The sequence below is a fragment of the Mesocricetus auratus genome, unplaced genomic scaffold (assembly GCF_017639785.1).
Source record: "Mesocricetus auratus isolate SY011 unplaced genomic scaffold, BCM_Maur_2.0 Super-Scaffold_15014, whole genome shotgun sequence".
Lineage (NCBI taxonomy): Eukaryota > Metazoa > Chordata > Mammalia > Rodentia > Cricetidae > Mesocricetus > Mesocricetus auratus.
Genome location: NW_024429186.1, coordinates 62,702,569 through 62,720,323, shown reverse-complemented (window position 1 = coordinate 62,720,323; position 17,755 = coordinate 62,702,569). Strand labels below are relative to the sequence as shown.

General features: G+C 45.7%; 1 protein-coding gene across 8 annotated transcripts in view; it reads left to right on the top strand.

The window, feature by feature from the left end:
* Positions 1-1,532: 1,532 nt before the first annotated feature.
* Npas3 (neuronal PAS domain protein 3) overlaps positions 1,533-17,755 on the top strand; it is a 790,249-nt gene continuing 774,026 nt past the window's right edge. For 7 of the 8 annotated variants that reach the window (XM_040743093.1, XM_040743094.1, XM_040743092.1 and 4 more), the window contains exon 1: positions 1,533-2,039. In XM_040743093.1, coding sequence (XP_040599027.1) covers positions 1,882-2,039 — 158 coding nt within the window. In that variant the 5' untranslated portion in view covers positions 1,533-1,881. Of the gene's footprint in view, positions 2,040-6,354; positions 6,479-17,755 lie in introns of those variants that run through there. The other variant, XM_040743096.1, reaches the window with a different exon arrangement.

Here is a 17,755-nt window from a genome sequence, read left to right as displayed (position 1 = left end):
GGGGATGCCCAGAGGTTGCCCTGGCAGGAGTGGGATGGGGCCTGAGCGAAGACTCGCCTTTGTCCAGTTCCTCTGGTTTCCAGAACCATCAGGGTGGGAGGGACAGCATGGATCTGCTGTAGCATTTGGCTCCTAGACTGCCAGGATGCCCTGCTGGGAAGCCTCTGTCACACTCTGCCTTGGCAACTTCAAGCCAATGTGTCCTGTCTCGCTGGGTCCCGCGGCGGCCCGCTATGTCCCAAGCTCAAAGGATTAAGCAGGTGCCTGGCCCGGAGAAGCGCGATTGGCCCTGGGTCAGGGCAACACCGCCGTCACAGTTACTTGGGTTTGTGTGGAGGGTGCAGGGGCTGCTAGTCCCTCAGCTGCAGTGTCCAGCTGTGTGCGGAATGGGAAGGAGAGTACCAGAAGAGGAAATAACCACCATCATCACCGCCACCAGCAGCAGCAGCCACAGCAGCAGCAGCAGCAGCGAAGCTGGGCAAGGGGTTTGAGTGCTGGACACTAGCTAGGGGAGCCGGAGCCCAGCGTCTCTCAAGGGCTGTGCCCGCCCGCGTCTCATAACTGGAATCCCGTTTACCAGCCAGAAGACTGGGAAGAAAGTGTGTAACCCAGGTCCTGAGCAGGGGTGGGAGAAACCATCAAATCCCACGCCCGTCCCCCCTCCGCCCCCCGCAGCTCAGTGAAACCCCAGCAAGTCTCACTAAAAAGATGCACCCAAACCACGAGTATCCCTCCTCACCCCCTAATGAAAGGCGGATGTAACAATGTGAAGTAACTGGAAGGCGCGAGGAAATAAATGCACGTGTTTTCTCTTTTTGTTTCCTTGATGGTTGGAATTCGCAGAGTTCGTTTCAATTGTGGCTACCAATTTATTCGTTTCCACGGTCAAAGGGGACGTCCAGAGGTGGATCACTAGTGCAAGCTGGGCTCTAGCTGGACCCACAGACCCCACCTCACAAGTTTCCCAGGACCAACTCTTCCGCTCACGAGGAGCGGGAAGAGCCCTTTCTTTTAAGCGGTCCAAACTCTCTATTGTACAAAAGCGCCCCCCACTCCCTCCGCCTTTGCAAACTACCTCTCCGAGATAAGTATCAAGTTCTCCAGGAACCCAACTTGCTCTTGGCCGCACTTGCATCGCTTAGTGTGGAGAATAGGGTCAAAGAGGGGTCCGGGCTGAAACGGGAGGCTCTGTGCCCCATTCCTACACCCGCGGGCTGGGATCCCGGTTTCTGTCAGCCACAGAAGGCTGGAGCTTGCCTAGATGGTGGTTATTTCTCCAGAGAAAGGAGGGGAGAGAGCGCACTACAGTCTTGCACTTTGGGTCGGAAGTGCGCTCCGTGTGTGTGTGTGTGTGTGTGTGTGTGTGTGTGTGTGTGTGTGTGTGTAGAAGAGGGAGGGAAAGAAACGCACCCTCCACTGCCCGTTATTCCCTTGCACCGGCCAAGTCCTCGCCAAGCCTCCCGGTGCATCCTTCCTCCTCCACCCCCTCCCCTTCTTCCCTCAGCTGGGCTCGCGCGGCGCTGCTGGAGCAGCCAGTGAGAGCAACATCCTGGAAAGAGGGGGGAGCAACAGTGCCCCCCAAAAGGGAGAAAAGGCCCCACCCTGACACGTTTTGCTGTTTGCAAGTCCCTCGCACACCCCCCGCACCTCCTCCACGCCACCCCCCCCCTCCGCCTCAGCCCGCTGCGCGCACATCAAAGCGCCTCTCCGCCGCGCACAGTGGCCGCGGCTCACTAATGGGATTGCAGGCTGGTGCCTGGCTCCGCTGCTGCCGCCGCCGCCGCTCACGCCGCTGCTGCTGCCTCTGCCTCCCGAACCCGAGCCCGAGCCCCCGCCAGTCTGAGCCCAGAGCAACCGTGCCTGGAGCTCCAAGCCGCGGCAATGATCCGAATCTTTCCGGATTTCAGCGTGCAGGTGACGGCCGCAGCGGCCGGCGGGGCGACCGCTGGGGTACCGGCCGGTGCGGGCATGGGGAGGGCCGGAGCCGCGGCCAACGGCACCCCGCAGAACGTCCAGGGCATCACCTCCTACCAGCAGCGGTGAGTAGTCCCGCCCGAGCTGGGATAGTGCCCTCGCCCCGGGCCCTGGGGTGGGACTCACTTTGCTCTTGTTTTGTGCCTGAGAACACGCATGCATACCGTTAGAGCTCACTTTGCCTGCCCCTGTGCTACAGAAGATGGAAAGGGGGGATTACACAATCCGAACTGAAAAGCACTCCAGTGCACAGGCGAAGTGAAGTCATCCTTTGCCCTCTGCCAGGCCCTGAACGCAGAGCCTCAGCCCCGAGTAGCCAGAGAGTTCCGGTGAAGTCTGAGACGGCGCACTGGATGCTTTTGCAAAGTTTGGGCTTCTTCTCCCCTTCCAGCAAAATGTTCTCAATGTCTCTGCCAGTGCGAATCCGCGCTGATGGACAGCCAGGGGAGCAATTGATCATCGGAGGCTGATTGATCATTTGTTTCCAAATAGGATAGAAACGATTTTCATGTGCAGCGATAGACTTGTAATTCTACCTAAAAGTGTGATCATGTCACCTGTTACTACAAGGAAATACAATGTGAAATCCGAAAATCTTAGGCTCTGTTAGTATTCATCTTAAACGCATTATAATGCAAATGGATGAGATTCCAAGATACAAGAGGCAAATTTTACAAAAGTTAGGCTTGGTGATGAAGAGGAAGTTTTAAGGTAGAATTTGCTTGCACTTTTTCCTAAAGACATTTTCTAGATTCAAAACTGATTGCCACGGAAACACCCTTTGATTCGGTTAGGAAATAAAAGAGAAATTAATTTACTACCAACAGCTGTTTAACCCTAAAGTTTTTCCTTAAGGATAACTTTTGATTTTCCAAGATTTTATTGGAAATGTGATCTACAAAAACGCTATGAGAAAAACCAACAGTGTTATCAAAAAGAGGTAAACTCTTCATTCATGGGGCTCAATTTTATGGTAGATGGAAGGGGGAAGAAAGAGCACACGAGAGTGTGAAATTAAATATTTGTGTTTCCCAGATTGTACACGATTAAACATCCAAGAGGTTTGCCAATGGCAGTTAGCTTAAAATATACACAATGCATAATTCAAATGATCATTTTACCTCATATTTGAAACTTCATTGATTTGAGAACCCTTGGTTTGAAACAACAGTATTTAAACTGCAAAGGTTACAGCAATCTGTCATTGCTATATTTTGTGCCTTGTAACCATGGCCCAGTGACCAGATTTTGTCTAACACAGTATATTCCAAGTTCAGTTCATGTAATTGCAAATATTCTGTAGAGGACTTCATTACATGCCTTGGTTATTGTCAAAAGTTTAAAAAGAAGTCATTGAAAATAACTCAAAAGGGGACTAATCTTTGTCAAAGAGATTTTTTTTTTGCTTAAGTTATTTTAGACTGTTTTACTCCAGCGGTTACAAGAACCTTTAATAAAAAAGATCTGGGCATCTTCCAAGAACACCAGTAGAGAATTCATTTTTCCTTTTTATGGTTCAGGTATGTGTTTTTGTCGTTTATAAAACATTTAAATGACAATAGGAACCAGCGGTCACTTTAACTAGGAAGTGTAGGCAATAGTGACAATAGTGTGGTTTGTGAAGAAGAGATTCAAGGGTCAGAAATGTCACATGGCCTTTGGACAATTCCAGGGACCTCCAGGAACTAGAACTGACCTATAAGATGTAAATTGGGCAGAAGGGGCTGTCAAGAATCTAGGCTTTTAGGATTTTTTTCTCAATATTGGCATTGTCTTTTAGAAAAAGATGATCTTGGGGTTCATCGCCCCTCAAGTCAGGAGCATCAGGGGCAGCCCCCCAGTGTCTGCCTCAACACTTCCTATTGGGACTCAGACCACTTGTTAAACCTCAATCTCAGCACTCTTCTAAAGACAAGGGCTCTAAAAAGGAATTCTCGACTTTTTCCTTTGGTGTGCTTTATTCCTGCCTTCGATTTAAAGGTTCTCTTATACTGACAGGAGTGAGATGACAGTAGCGACAGGGAAGTTTCCTTTGGCTTTGTTACTCAGCTCTCATGACACCTGTTACTGTCTTTAATTTTAGTTAATTTGGGGGCAGAAGAGTTGGGCAAGAAAATTATTGGCAGGTGTTGGAGGTAAGGTTTAAGCCAGGAGTCTCTTTTCACAGTTCACCAGCACAGGCTTCAGGGTTCCGAGGTAGACTAGACTTAATTTCCACCCGGAGACCTGGACGCACCATTAAAATTAATATATATATATACATATATATATATATATATATTTGAGGAGTTTGATGGGTGACAGGGGTGGGTTTTCAAGCAGTGGTCTGCCTGCTGAGAGAACACAGACTTCTCTTATTTGTCACCTTTGGGCTGAATTGTCCTAGACTGTCTCTCCCGGAAGGAGACCTTCCAACAGGCTAACTCTCCCTCCTCTTTGCTAGCCCCCATTTGTCTCGTAGGCAACACTCATCACTGATCCAATTCATTTCCTAACCATTCTCTATTTCTTCTACCTGTGGAGTGTACTCACGGCTACTCCAAAGTGTTCAACATGATGAAGATGCCTGCACCTTTACCGCCATCCACTTGTGTGTTCAGTGGAGGTTCAGAAGCCCTTCCCTACTTTGCAGGAAGGGGACACCTATTGAGTACCTACCGGGCCCCAACTTTACAGCAGATGGCACGGCTCCCCTTAAGAATGTTTCCCATCAGACTCTCATTTGTTCAATGTGGAGCTGTCTTGGGTGTCTTTCTTGCCTGGGTAATGTATTGCAGGACTGGCTGTAGCCTGCAAAAAAGAGTTGCCCTACTTAGGCTGAGGCAGAGTGGACAAATGCTCTCTCTGCCCAGGGTCCCTTCAGGTAATAAGATTCCTGCTTGGTCTGCATTGAGTCGTCATTTCTCCAGGCCTGGCTGGACAGTTTAATGGTGAGGTGACCGGACTAGATTCCAGAGGTCAGCAATCCATTCCTAGGTACCAGGACCTGGCTCTGCGATGACATTTGTATGTAACAGCATTTCAAGGTATGGGGACTGGCCTGTGAACCCTGGGGTCAGCGTTATCTGTAAGCATGTGGGGAAAAAAATGTAGCTGTTCCAGCTCTGGCTCCTGGCTGAGGGCGCCAGAGTCACAAGGTGCAGGTCCAGCATCCTTGCTCAGAGGCACAGGGCTGACTGTTGGGCCTGCTGGCCTTGGCTAGCTCAAGACACATCACCTCACGCTTTAATTTCCTTCCACTGCCCCCTATCCCCCGAGGACGGTCCAGCCCACTCTCGGCATTCTAATCCCCACTCTCTCTTTTCTGCAGGCTGAAATACTCTAGAGAAGGGAAGTGTTTGCAACTGCAACTGAGTGGCGTTGTTGCGCCAGCAGCCAAGCTTCCCAGTCCCCAAATGAGAGAGAGGGAGGGAGAGAGAGAGAGGGACGCACGGGGGCGGGTGAGGGATGGGGGAAGAGAGGGTAAGAGGGGGCTAGGGAGGAGAGAGAAAGAGAAAACAGAGACATAAAGAGACACTGAGAGACAAGACACAGAAAGAGGGGGAGAGAGGGAGGAATGGAGAGAGAGAGAGAGAGAGAGAGAGAGAGAGAGAGAGAGAGAGAGAGAGAGAGAGAGAGAGAGAGAGAGAGAGAGAGAGAGAGAGAGAGAGAGAGAGAGAGAGAGAGAGAGAGAGAGAGAGAAAGGAGGGGGAAGGGGAAGGGGGTGTGTATCTGCTTGCAGGCAGAGAAACAGCTCTGGAGCAAAGCCGCTGGAAAATGCCCAGAAATACTTTCCCAGTGGTCAAGCTGGGAACCCCCTGCGTGTTCTCCCCCTCCACTCTTAGCCCCCCCACCACCCCCCGCCCCTGCCTGCCAGGAGGGTGTGCTCCCCACCTGCCCGCGGGCCGACCCCCCGGTGACTGCGGCGAGGGCGCTTGCGGCGCGCGCCGGCCCGAGCACCCGGAGGCCCTGGCCGGGTTGCCCGCGGGACCGCGCGGCCGCCTCCCCCGCCGCCCGCCCCTCCTCCGCCGCCGCCCGCGCCGGCCGCCTGTCTCCGCGCCCGGCATGTCTCGGGAGCCGGGGCGGCCCGGGCCGCGGGCGCTGTGCAGCGCATGGACGGCGGCGGCGGCGGCGGTGGGCGAGCAAGGGGAGGACCAGGCTCGGGCGGCCGAGGAGGCGGCGACCTGCGGCAGGGAGCACTCCGGGCGCGAGGGGACGTCCGGCGGCCGGCGACGCTCGGGCCCCACTACTTTCCCGTAGCCTCCCAGCCTCAGCTGCGCGGCCACTGCCGCCACGGCCACGGCCACGACCACGGCCACGGCCGCCGCCCGCCTGGCCCCCCGAGCGCCGCGCGCGCCCGCACTCTCTCCCGCCAGCCCACGCACACGCACACCCCCGCCCTCCCCACGCCCCCCGCCCCGGGAAGGGGGGGAGCGAGGCAAAAAGTAAGAGAGGAAAAAAAAAATTGCAGGAAGATGGCGCCCACCAAGCCCAGCTTTCAGCAGGATCCTTCCAGGCGAGAACGGTAACACTTTTCTGTTTATTGAACCTGCCGCCCGCGCCCAGCTCCCGCCGCCGGGCAGGCTGGGGTGGCGGGCTCGCTCCCTCCGCAGCCCTCCTCGGGGCCCGGCCCGCGGTCCCTGGGGCGGGGGGCTGCGTTGCCGGGTCCCCGCGCATTGTCCGCCCGCGGCGGCTGCTGCAGCGAGCGGGCTCTGGCGGCGGCGGGCAGCGAGCAGTCGCACCTCCTAAGCTCGGCGAATGGAGTGACTCGCTGATGGAAAAAAAAAGGAGGAAAAAAAAAAAGCAAAAGAAAGAGAGGAAAAAGAAAAAAAGATTAAAAAAAAAAAAGACAAACAAACCCCAAAGAGAAGGCGCTGTGTTTGCCGCCCGGAGCCGCCGGGAGGGAGGGTGGGGGCCGGGGATCCCCCCGGCCGCCGCAGGTCCCGCCGCAGCTGCTCTCTAGGAAGGGAATGAGCTGGGGTGGGGGAGGGAAGGGGGGGAGGGAGGAGGCCGGGGCGGGAGCGGAGCGCTGGGCTGGAGGGGCAGTCTCCCAGAGCTGCTAGGCCGGGCGGGCTCAGCCAGGCGCGCCGCCTCCCGCTGCTGCTGCCCTGGGCCGGGCAACTTGTGGGTCCCCGACTCTGCCCTCCCCTTCTCTCCACTCCCTCTCCAGGAAAAAAAAATAATAAGAGAGAAAGAAAAAGAAAGACGAAAACCCCTTAAGTCTAAATGAGCAAACAAACAGCAAGATCCAAAATGTGTCAGTGGTCTGAGCATCTCTACCGGGTTAGTTACTGTTTGGGGATGTGTGTTTGAAAAAGTTCCTGGTGAGAATTGCATATCCATGCAAGGGACTCAGTGGAGCATGTCTGTCTGAAGTTAGTTAAACTACTAGAGCCAACGGGAAAGGGAGTTTGTGTTCAAAACATCCCTAAGCATCCTACGTGAACAGCATTGTTAGACTTCGGAGTGGCTGAGCCCCGCCCCCCCAGCTCCAATGTGCTTCCCTCCCGCTGCCCATCCAGCCTACTTTGTTTAGAAGCCTATTTGCTATTAATTGACAGCGTTAATGACATTAATTGCGTATAGCATATCGGTTTGAGCAAAGTGAATATCTCTTTCTGTCTCCAAGAGGAAAGACTCAGTAGGAAGTATGAAATGTTACCCGTTGATTCAAAAAGAAAACAAATACAGTCAGTGTTCCACACGCCCCCCTCCCCCCCCACCCCCCAGCAAGCAAGCGGTTACTTTCCTTGCACGCTTAGGAGAACTTGAAAAGAAGCCGAGAGAAGTGCTTAGACGCAAGACTTGGTTATCACATGGGTAGTTTTATTTTTGATACAGCATAGCTGTAATGCATTAAGCAAAGATGGGGAGACACGCAGACAACTGTTCATTTAAAAACTTACGGTCTTGGTAGTTCTTTTTTTATTTGTTTTTGGTATGCATCACCTCCACATAAATCACAATGAACAGGATTAAGGAAACAGCTTTTCAAAGTAGATGCATAGGCGACTAATTCTAACATCTTGGAAAATTCCATTGAAAAGCATGTACTGGAGAATATCTAGCTTTAAGAGATGTTGAATACTATGCACAGTAATGGTTACTTTCAAACTAGAAAATGAGACATCTGAAGATAGATGAAAATGAACATCTAGTTCTTAATATTTGTGTCTCATGAAGAATTCACACCTTAAATATTTTATTCTTGTGGATAAATCTATTCCCAGAGCATTGTTCTAAGCTTTGAATGGTGACTTTCATTTAGCAAGGTGATAAATACTTTGAAATCAGTTTACAATTGACCCCACCCCTTGCCTCCACATAGCTTCCCCCCTCTCCTTCTCCCCTCCCTTCCTTCCTCTCTCTCTCCCTTCCTTTCCTCCTAGCTACTTCCTTCCCTTTTCTGCTGGTAGGGAATGCATTTACTGGAATGGCCCCAGTAATCTCTCTAGCAGAGGCCTATTTGTGTGCCATTTTGGGAATTTCTCTGAGATAGGAATCTTGAAGATAGAATTAATTTCTTGGGGAAACTTCATAGCCTGTGCATGAGTGCGTTCTTTATCACCTGTCTCCATTTGGCATTCGAGGAAGGTAAATCAAAGTGTGCGATTTGTTATTCTGCTTCACTTGAGAGCTGAACTAAATAACACTTGGTCTGAAATTCTGATTGAAGTTGTAGGAGGATATACTGTATTTAATTTAATGTCCTTTAATAGCATCTTGTTCAGCTTGGATGCTGTCATCTTAAAGGTTGCTCTAAGAAACTGTAACCTCTAGGGAGAGGGAGGAGTAATAAGTGGGTTGGAGATGGAGGCTACTTTATGGAAGAGAGAAGGAGGGAGTTATAAACTGTTTGAAACAGTAATAACCAGGAACTTGGCCCATTATCCAAACAGTTGTTTTATACCTCAAGGATTCAATGGGTTACCAGGATTTTAAATGCTCTTAACACTTTCAAGTGTTAAGTTGTTTTCATTTTGTAATGAGAAATGAGAAAGTCAGATGGTTTGTTTAAAAGGAAGTTGTTTTTCACAGAACCTTCTTTCAACTATGTCGGTCATTCCACTGTGGTTTGTACTTTGCGCCCGGAATTGGCTGGTAACTGGTATTTCTCTGCAGTAACAGCCGAACACAAATATGTGGGTGAATGATGGTTTTTCTATGGATCTGTTTTAAGTTTTTTTTTTTGGGTCAATTTATTTAAAGAGTGGCTCCCAACTTACTGATCCCACACAGCTGTTTATTGGCACATGCATGCTCTTCAGCTATACCCACCATCAAAACTAAGGGAAAGGTATCATTTGTATTGTTTGACTAGTGTAGCAAGTGTCCGCATGTACTTACTAGTGTGCAGGGATTCTTTCTGTACAGTCGAGTGCAGAGAAGCTTGCGCTTGACAATGTCTTCAGTGACAGTTTAGCACTCCTTAAGGTCCCTGAGCCATACATACATAGAAAGAGTGTGGCTCTGGAGCTTGAAAGAATACGTTGAAAACCTTGTGTATATACACTTGTTTGATTTTCTTTAAACTCTAATAGGCTGCAAATTATATGGCACTGCCGCAGAGTTGTTCCGCTCTATGGACCTATAACCAAGAAAATTAGAGAGAAGTGTCAAACATGTGCTGTGCCCATGCTGGTTTGCAAGGCATTAAAAGGTAGAGGTAGTGGCGGGCACTTTTACTAAGGTATTCCTACAGCCCTAGCTTAAACAGTGATAAATGATGATAGGCGTTGTCTAACACTTGCTTATATATATAAATAGCTCCACAAGATTGCTTAAATGATAATCGAAAATATGAAATAGGATGGCCTTCATATTACAAGGCCAAGGGTCTACAAATGGAAAAACTGAAATAATGAAATATTTCCAAGGCAACAGGCTGTCAACAAGAACTGTAATGCATGGGCATATCATAGATCCACCAGAGAGGATATTAGATGGTGGGGCTCCAGAGTCAGGTGTTACAGTGACCTGTGTTACATAGGAACCCCCCACATACAGAATCTTTTCTGACTCCCAATTTCTGGTTTAAGAATTGAGCGATACAAAGACACTGCAAATGTGCCATTAACTAGATCTGATTTTATATGACGAGTTAAGTAGAATTCAACATCATTTAATGCTTTTTCCCAGCTTGTAATATTTTGTGAGTAAAGTTAAAGTGTGCATGTGAATGTACATTATAATATGTAATCACATGTGTTTGGGAATAAAAACACCTGATGGTCCATTTTTAAGACAAAAAAAATGCATTTGGTGGGTTTAGACTTACATGTTACAGATAGGCAGGCATCCTGGAGTCCTTGGCCTAACAGAGGTACTTGCTTGTAGAAGCCTCCTAACTACCTCATTCAAACTAGAAATTGAGCTCAGAGTGGAAAATTACTAGCAGCCAAACTTGCCGAATGGCTTGCTGATGTGACAAAGTTCATGCATCTGGAAGGTCCCTAAGCAAACAGGATACTGGGGAAAGGATGAACTAGCAGAGAAGTCTTTGTTGAGAAATGTAGACATAAGTGGGGAAGTGAGCAGAAGGAGCATCTCATAATAAAATAATGCAGGTTAGATGATGTTCAGAAATATCATATACCCTATAATAGTCAACCAATGGGGAGCCAGGGGAAGGGCCTTCACACTAAGGGATAAGACACTTGAGTAGTACCCTTGGCTGTGTCTGCTCACCAGATAGCTGATCTTGCAAGACCACTGTTGAAAGTTTAACCCCACTGCCCTACAAGTCCTCGAGTCCATTCTTTGGGTGTGGGTGGGGCTGATTGTTCCCACACTATATGTAGTGTGACTTATTGTTTTTGACTAGAAGTTATGCATAATTAACACCTTTCTTGGCAATAAATCAGCATTGCATTGCCCTTTAAATATAGCCCACAAATTAGGACAGTTTGATAGATTTAGTGATAGGCGTTTTGATCTTCCCTTGCAATCCTTCTTCATAGCAACTGTCTCATAGCAAAGAGGTTTTATGGGAGTGCAGAGATTTCAGCGACCCTTTGGTTCCCTGCACAAGATCTTAGACTGAGACTCAGGGGCATGCTGCCATTTCATTTACTTAAATCAGGGTCTGCTGTCCAGGGCCCCCGCTCTGTTGTGAGGTTTCCTATGACCAGGTATATATATGTACATATGTGTATATGGTGTGCTATAAAGCAGCATTGAGGGAGATATAAAGGCGTGTCTGTGAAGTGCTCATTTAGAACATTGTGGAACTTCATGTGTGGGACTATCAGAATGTTTTCTCTTATAAAAACCATCAAGTGCTTTAATACTAATAGTGACCCCAATGTAAAGCTTACTATATTCTTGCTTTTCTGAAATTACTGCTACCCCTTCTTGTGCAGAATGCTGCTAAATTTAAGGGACACTAAGCACACAGGATATAGTGACTGGTTCCCTACCCCTTGTTTGCATGGCCACTTTTTTCTACATTGTGCCATTTAATTATTTTGATTGATTTTTTGAAAGTTCTAAATCATACTTGGCTTAGAATGTAACTCCTGGTGTTTTATATGCATGCTTATGTTTATACAAATATATGCTGAAATTTTAATAGATTGGTTAAGTGGATATTATTGTCTAGTTTTTAAATGCTCCCGCGGTTGCATGTACTGGAATTTTAAATCTACAATTAGGTAAGAACTTCCACATTCATGAGAAGATTCAGTTGTTTGCATTAGTGATGTTAGCATCGTCACAGTGAAGAGTAGCCTTTTTCTTTCTTCTCATTGGGCAGTGTAATAAACCAACTGTAACTGAATGGTATTTTTACTGCGCTGGGCCTCATTAGCATGAAGAGGATGTTTGCGCCATCAAGTTTGATAGAGCCTTACATAGTTAGAATAATCTGTAGTAATATTAGTAATAGTGTAGTGCACAAACAGGGCATGCACTGTTTACCAAGACTGGAATGACTGCTGCTGTCTCTGAAGTGCCAGGGGCAGTGACATCATTGAAGAACACTTGGGCTTGTTGTCTGTGTACATTTGTAAGGCACAGTGTCTTGGTAAATTAAATGGAATACCATGTACTCTTGCATACAGAGTCACAAGGAACAAGAAGAAAATTCCATGTTTCTATGGACCTGGGTGCTCCTGACCCCAGACTATAAGAATTGGCTGCTTTTTTCACATCTTTGCTTACGGAGCCTCCACCATGGCCTTGGTGACTGGAGCTGAATAACACACCCTACAAGAGCAGTCCCTTTGGTTAGAGTTCCCCTGAAATATTAGTCAGAAGACAGCCCTTTCTACCAGTAAGTAGGGCAGAATTCAGGGAGACAGGGCTTCTGTATTTTTTAACTTCATGTTTCCCCCTCGTATTAGTTGAGTTTTCTGGGACAGTAGGCATTCACTTTGTAAAATATAATAATTAGTGACTAAGAAATGTTCTTGGAGGAAGGACGAAGATACATAAATATAAGTGTGGTTATAGCAATTTTTAGAAAAATAATGATGTTTTGATGGATTTAGAGATAGGTTCCATAGGACAGTAATGACCATCCCTGGACACTGGTCTACACATGTCACAATACCTTTTTCTTTAAGGGAGTATTGCTATCTCTGTGTAGGAAATCGCAGCTTCCTGTTCCCATGGAAGGTGACAGAAATGGAGATTGAATTCAGGTTTGTCTGTGATGCAGACTTGGGCAGTGTGCTGTAGAAATGTACGGTCACACCACTGTGAAGAGCCTTTGGCTTTGGATCTTCTAAAGCCAGGGATTTCTGAGCCAATGGGAAAGGCCCCTGTGACAGAAAGGCTGGCCATTGCTGTACCCTGAACCTTCACTGAGTGTTTGGAGAGTAGCAAAAATGCAGCGTATATAGAGGTAGTAGGAGGAGTATTTCATGTGTACCTTGCCTGCCTTTTATCATTCTGGTTGTTTTGTAGGCCAACTCCACAGCGGTACATACTCTCCTCACCCTTTTAGCTGACTCGTTTTACAGGGATCTGCTTCTGGCAGATATGCACCCCATCATCCCCTTCTACCCATGATGCCAGACTTCACCATGTGTCTTAGTTTGTCTCAAGAGTTAAATGGACACAGGTTTACTTTGGTAGGAACACAGAGATATTTGATTAGCATGGTTCACTGTCTAACTGTGTCTGGGGGCATTATCATTGGAAATATAGAAGGATCTTCTGTTTGAACTGGCCTCTGCAAAGATACTAGGCAATATAAAGCATTTAAGGAAACTGCTAACAAACAGGTATTGTTCTGAGGACTTCTCACATACTTACTCATTTAATTAAAATAAACTACCATCTGTTTATAATTGGTAGGTTATTATTTTATCTTAAATTTTTTTTTCAAGACAGAGTTTCTCTGTGTAGCCCTGTAGACCAGGCTGTTCTACAACTCTGCCTCTGCCTCTGCCTACTGAGTTCTGGGATTAAAGGCATGTACCATCACCACTCGGTGATTTTATCTTTTGAATTGTGAATGGTGTGTGTGTGTGTGTGTGTGTGTGTGTGTGTGTGAGCACGCACACGTATGTGCTACTGTATCCAATGGTGGGCATGTAATATGAGGGTCAGACAGAGGACAACCCAAGGTGTTCGCCCTGACATCCCATCTTGTATGAAAGCAGGGTCTCTTGTTTGTTACTACTGACCCTGGGCAAGCTGACATTCATGGTTCAGGAGATTCTCCTGCCCTTCCTCCTATATTGTCGTATGAGGATTACTGGCTTTTATGTGGATTCTGGGGATCTGAACTCAGGACCACACACTTGTACTGTAAGCACTTTATCCACACGGAGACACACGGGCACACAGACACACGGAAGCAACCTCATGAAGGGTTGTTTTCCCTGACACTTTAATTTTTCCATGCCAGGGATCTATGTGGCTGTCCAGGCTTGTACCAGTTGTTGAATAAAACTGTGATTTAGGAAACTGTGTAGTGTCAGGCGTCAGGTCTGCTTTCTACAGAGAGCATGCTAGGTTGAGGGCAGTGACAACAAGCATGATATTTTTATCTTTTTTTGAATAAGTGCTCTTAAGAGGGTTAAACATGGGTAGTAGAAATATCAAGACTTGAGCAGATTAGGTAAACTGTGCTTGAGTATTTGTGGTTGATGACGGCAAGTATTTTGTTTGTAGGTTTTAATTAGATACTCCTTTTTACAATCAGCGATTTGTTTACGCAAAACCGTTGCCCGATAAAATATTGGTAGGAACTCATTTAGAGAGATACACAAAAACATCAAAGATCAAAAGCAGACATCAATGACAAGTTTAAGTAGAATACAGGCTGCACGATTCAAAGTAGCAGTCAGACCATCTTATGGGAAATCATGTTTGATTCCAGTATCTTATTATCAGCTCCAATACTAAAACAATTAAAGGGCCCTGCCTTGGGTATCTAACAAACAGTGTGGAAATGTAACAGCTCTCTGTGTCACGTGCTTCCAAGTATAGTTTCATGGCATTTCAATGTGTCTTCATGGGATCTCAGAATAAAGCAATATTGCATCGCATCTACTGTAAGATTTATAAAAGGTTTTATAAGATGATTTTATTGTAAAAATAAATGAATGTTGGATTGAGTCAACTGTAGGTGATACCAGTGGGAACTAGTGCACTTCCCCCCAAAATCTATGTGTTTTCTTTCTGCTATGGCACTACAGAAAAGGATAGGTTCATAACTTCATTTAGAAGCACCCTGTTCAGAGGGACTACAGTAGTGTGGGCAACTGGAATAAATGAAAGTGTTTGCAGAACCTTTCTGTCTTTGGACCTAGAAAACATAGACATCAATGAATAAGGATATTTTCATAGTTGATGTGTATTATGTTGAATGAAGGTGCATCTTTTTCTATAAAAATAATTTACTCTTACAATCTGCTTCTGAAAATATATGAATTCTATTCACATGTGAATGGAATATTTATTTTGCAGGATTTCACACATGCTATGTACAGCTTATATATTAATACTGTTGACAATATTAAATAGGCACAAAATACATAGCAGATAGACTGTGTATTCCTACCTAAAATGCAATGAAGTTACAAAGATACCTTGAATGAATTATAAATGTCTTACTTTAGATTGAGTTAAATTTAAATATATGCATTGCATTGGTGACTTTTTGTTTTCTTAGTGCTGTGAGGAAAAGTAGGCTCATCATTTTTTTTTGCGAATTTTTATTGTTCTGTGTAAATGTAATTTGTTAATCCTGTGAAATTTGTCATAGATAAATTTGCTTGGATTATCTTGTCACCACCGTATCTGCATTCTTTTGTTCATTGCTTATTCATAATTTAACAGTCTGGCAGTGAGCCTTTTTGGGATGCTCACAAAAGATATATGACCTCAACCAGCTGCTACTATAACCTGCAGAATGCACAGCAAGACATTAGGAATGTGAGGATTCCTCTACTGATTAAAGTGCTCTTCATTTAAGCAGTCTGTTCCTAAGAATTTCATGCCACCAGCGGTTCTGATTTTTTTTTCCATTCCCAACAAAATTAGTTCTAACAATCGAATCTTCATTTGATATGAATTTTTCAGATTCTCCCGTTGAAGTTGATTCTGTGAGTGCTGTTACCTCTTTAGATCTAAATACTTACATTCCTTTTTATTTGGGGAGTGGCGCATTATCTGTAAATGGCTTGATTGCACAAAAAAAGGAAAGAAGACTGGAGGAGATCTATCACATCCTAATCTTCAAGCAAATGATTGGTTTAATCCTGTTTGAATCCAAGCACTTTGCAGTTTATATTTAAACTCTACATATTAGGTAGTAAGTGGCAGACATTAAAAATAAAATGTTGCTTGAGGTATAACCACATTTTTTAGGTTTTCATTATTCTGAATTGGTTTAGCATATAAACCTCACTCTTTCTCTTTCTCTCTCTCTCACTCCCTCAATCAGCAGATCAGTTTGTGAGTAATGGTTAGTTTTTGCCTGTCTTCTGTGCAGGCATATGATTATGGTTCAAAATAATTCATTGCTAATCCATGCAGTATTGCTTCATCTCCATCACTCTGCTCTGTGATTAGAGCCTCAGGCCCATTGCCTCCCTTTCCACCCTGATTTTCTTTAACTGCAACCCTTGTTTTAATATAGTCCTATACTCACTACTCTCCTACCAGCCCCTCTCCATTCCTCATATATATCGATTGCAGTAGATTAATATTTATTTGAAGCTATTTTTCAGACTTTGTGAAAAATGTATTCATTTCTTAAGGCGAATCTTCATCTAAAGGGAGGGGAGAGGGAAGGAGGTAGTTCAGGTCTACGACTCTTTCTAGAAGATCCGCTCTGGATTCTCTACTGGGGGCTAGGCTTTTTTTTTCTTTTTAACACAAATGAGGGAGTTTAGTTTGCTTGAGAACATTTGAACCAATGAAGCTATGATGTTAGGTGTTTAACTCTGCCTGTGACAGGTTCATAGTGGCCTTATACAGTTTCTCCAGTGCATACCACCCCAGTACTATCTCCACACTGTACATCGATCAGCCTGCTCTAAATGTTGTTAAGACAGAGGCACACAACTGTCATTTTCCTGAGCATTTAAGAATTTGCCAATTTTGCCAGAAGGTCATCTCACAGATTCTTCAAAGACTTGGTCTCAGATCTCCGTGCTCCCGTGTTCCTCCTCTTCATAATTACTTTCGTCTCATTGTAGCTGTGCGTTTGAAAGTGTAGGTCAATGAGGATGATTGCATTCAGAATTTCATGATCTGTGTAGTGGAACAAATTGAAAGCAAAGCCTGTATCAATCACTGTGAAGGGAGGGTTAATTGTTACGGCTCCTCAAGCCTCTGGACAGATAAACCAGTAATGAAATACTTAGTGCTCTGATATGTGAATGCTAAGGCATGAAACAAAGGCAGCGGGAGCAGGCTTGGGAGATAACCAAGAGGCAACGGGCAAACAGGCTGCCTGGAAGCATGGAGCACAACCGCGCTAACTCTTATAAAGGAATGCTGTTTTGAGCTTCCCACCCATCTTTTGCTGGCAGCTTGGGGCAGTGCCATAGATCAGGCTGCTAAAGACAAATAATGTACAAATGGAAAGAGACCACTCCTTCTTAAAAGGAAGAAAATGGCCATGGAAAGAGAAAGGAGGAACATTTACTGCTGTGCTTGCGAAGGACTGTGTGTGTGTTTTATAAAAAACAGTGTTGGAGTTTCTACATTATCCCTCTTAAAAGCCACGGATGCCAGAATGTTGGATATTGCCTTTGCACAAATGGCTTGGATGCCACAGTTTCAAAGAATTGTTACGTGTGAAGGGTTTTTGGAATGTGTGATCCACTGATGACCAAAATATAGATGAAACTGCATAAGTGGGAAAGAGACAGTAAAATAAGAATTAGTGTGGCAAGGTAATCATGAGATTAAAGTAAGCACGTTTTAATGTAGCTTCCATACGAACTTAACATCTAAACATCTGTTGGTTACTTATATGTTGAAATATATGCAAAAATATTTAGCCAAATTGAAGTCTTAGGCCCATGACAATCATCTCAACACAGTGGGTAGTTCCGAAAATTAATGAGAATGATAATACTGTAAAGATTGTTCCAGAGTTTGCGCAAATTCATTATCTAAGACTCTTGTTAAGAACATCTCAAAGAATTTTAACCAGGAAAATAGATTAATGGCTCAAAAGCATTTTGAAAATGCTGAATTATAAAAGTATAATGGAATTATATATGCAAGAATTCTAGTGAGCGGTACAGAGAGCTGCGGACCTTGCGGATGCATCTTCCCTTAACCTGTACTGCTCGGCAGCTGCCCCATTTTCTTAATTCTAGTTTTAGGGCAA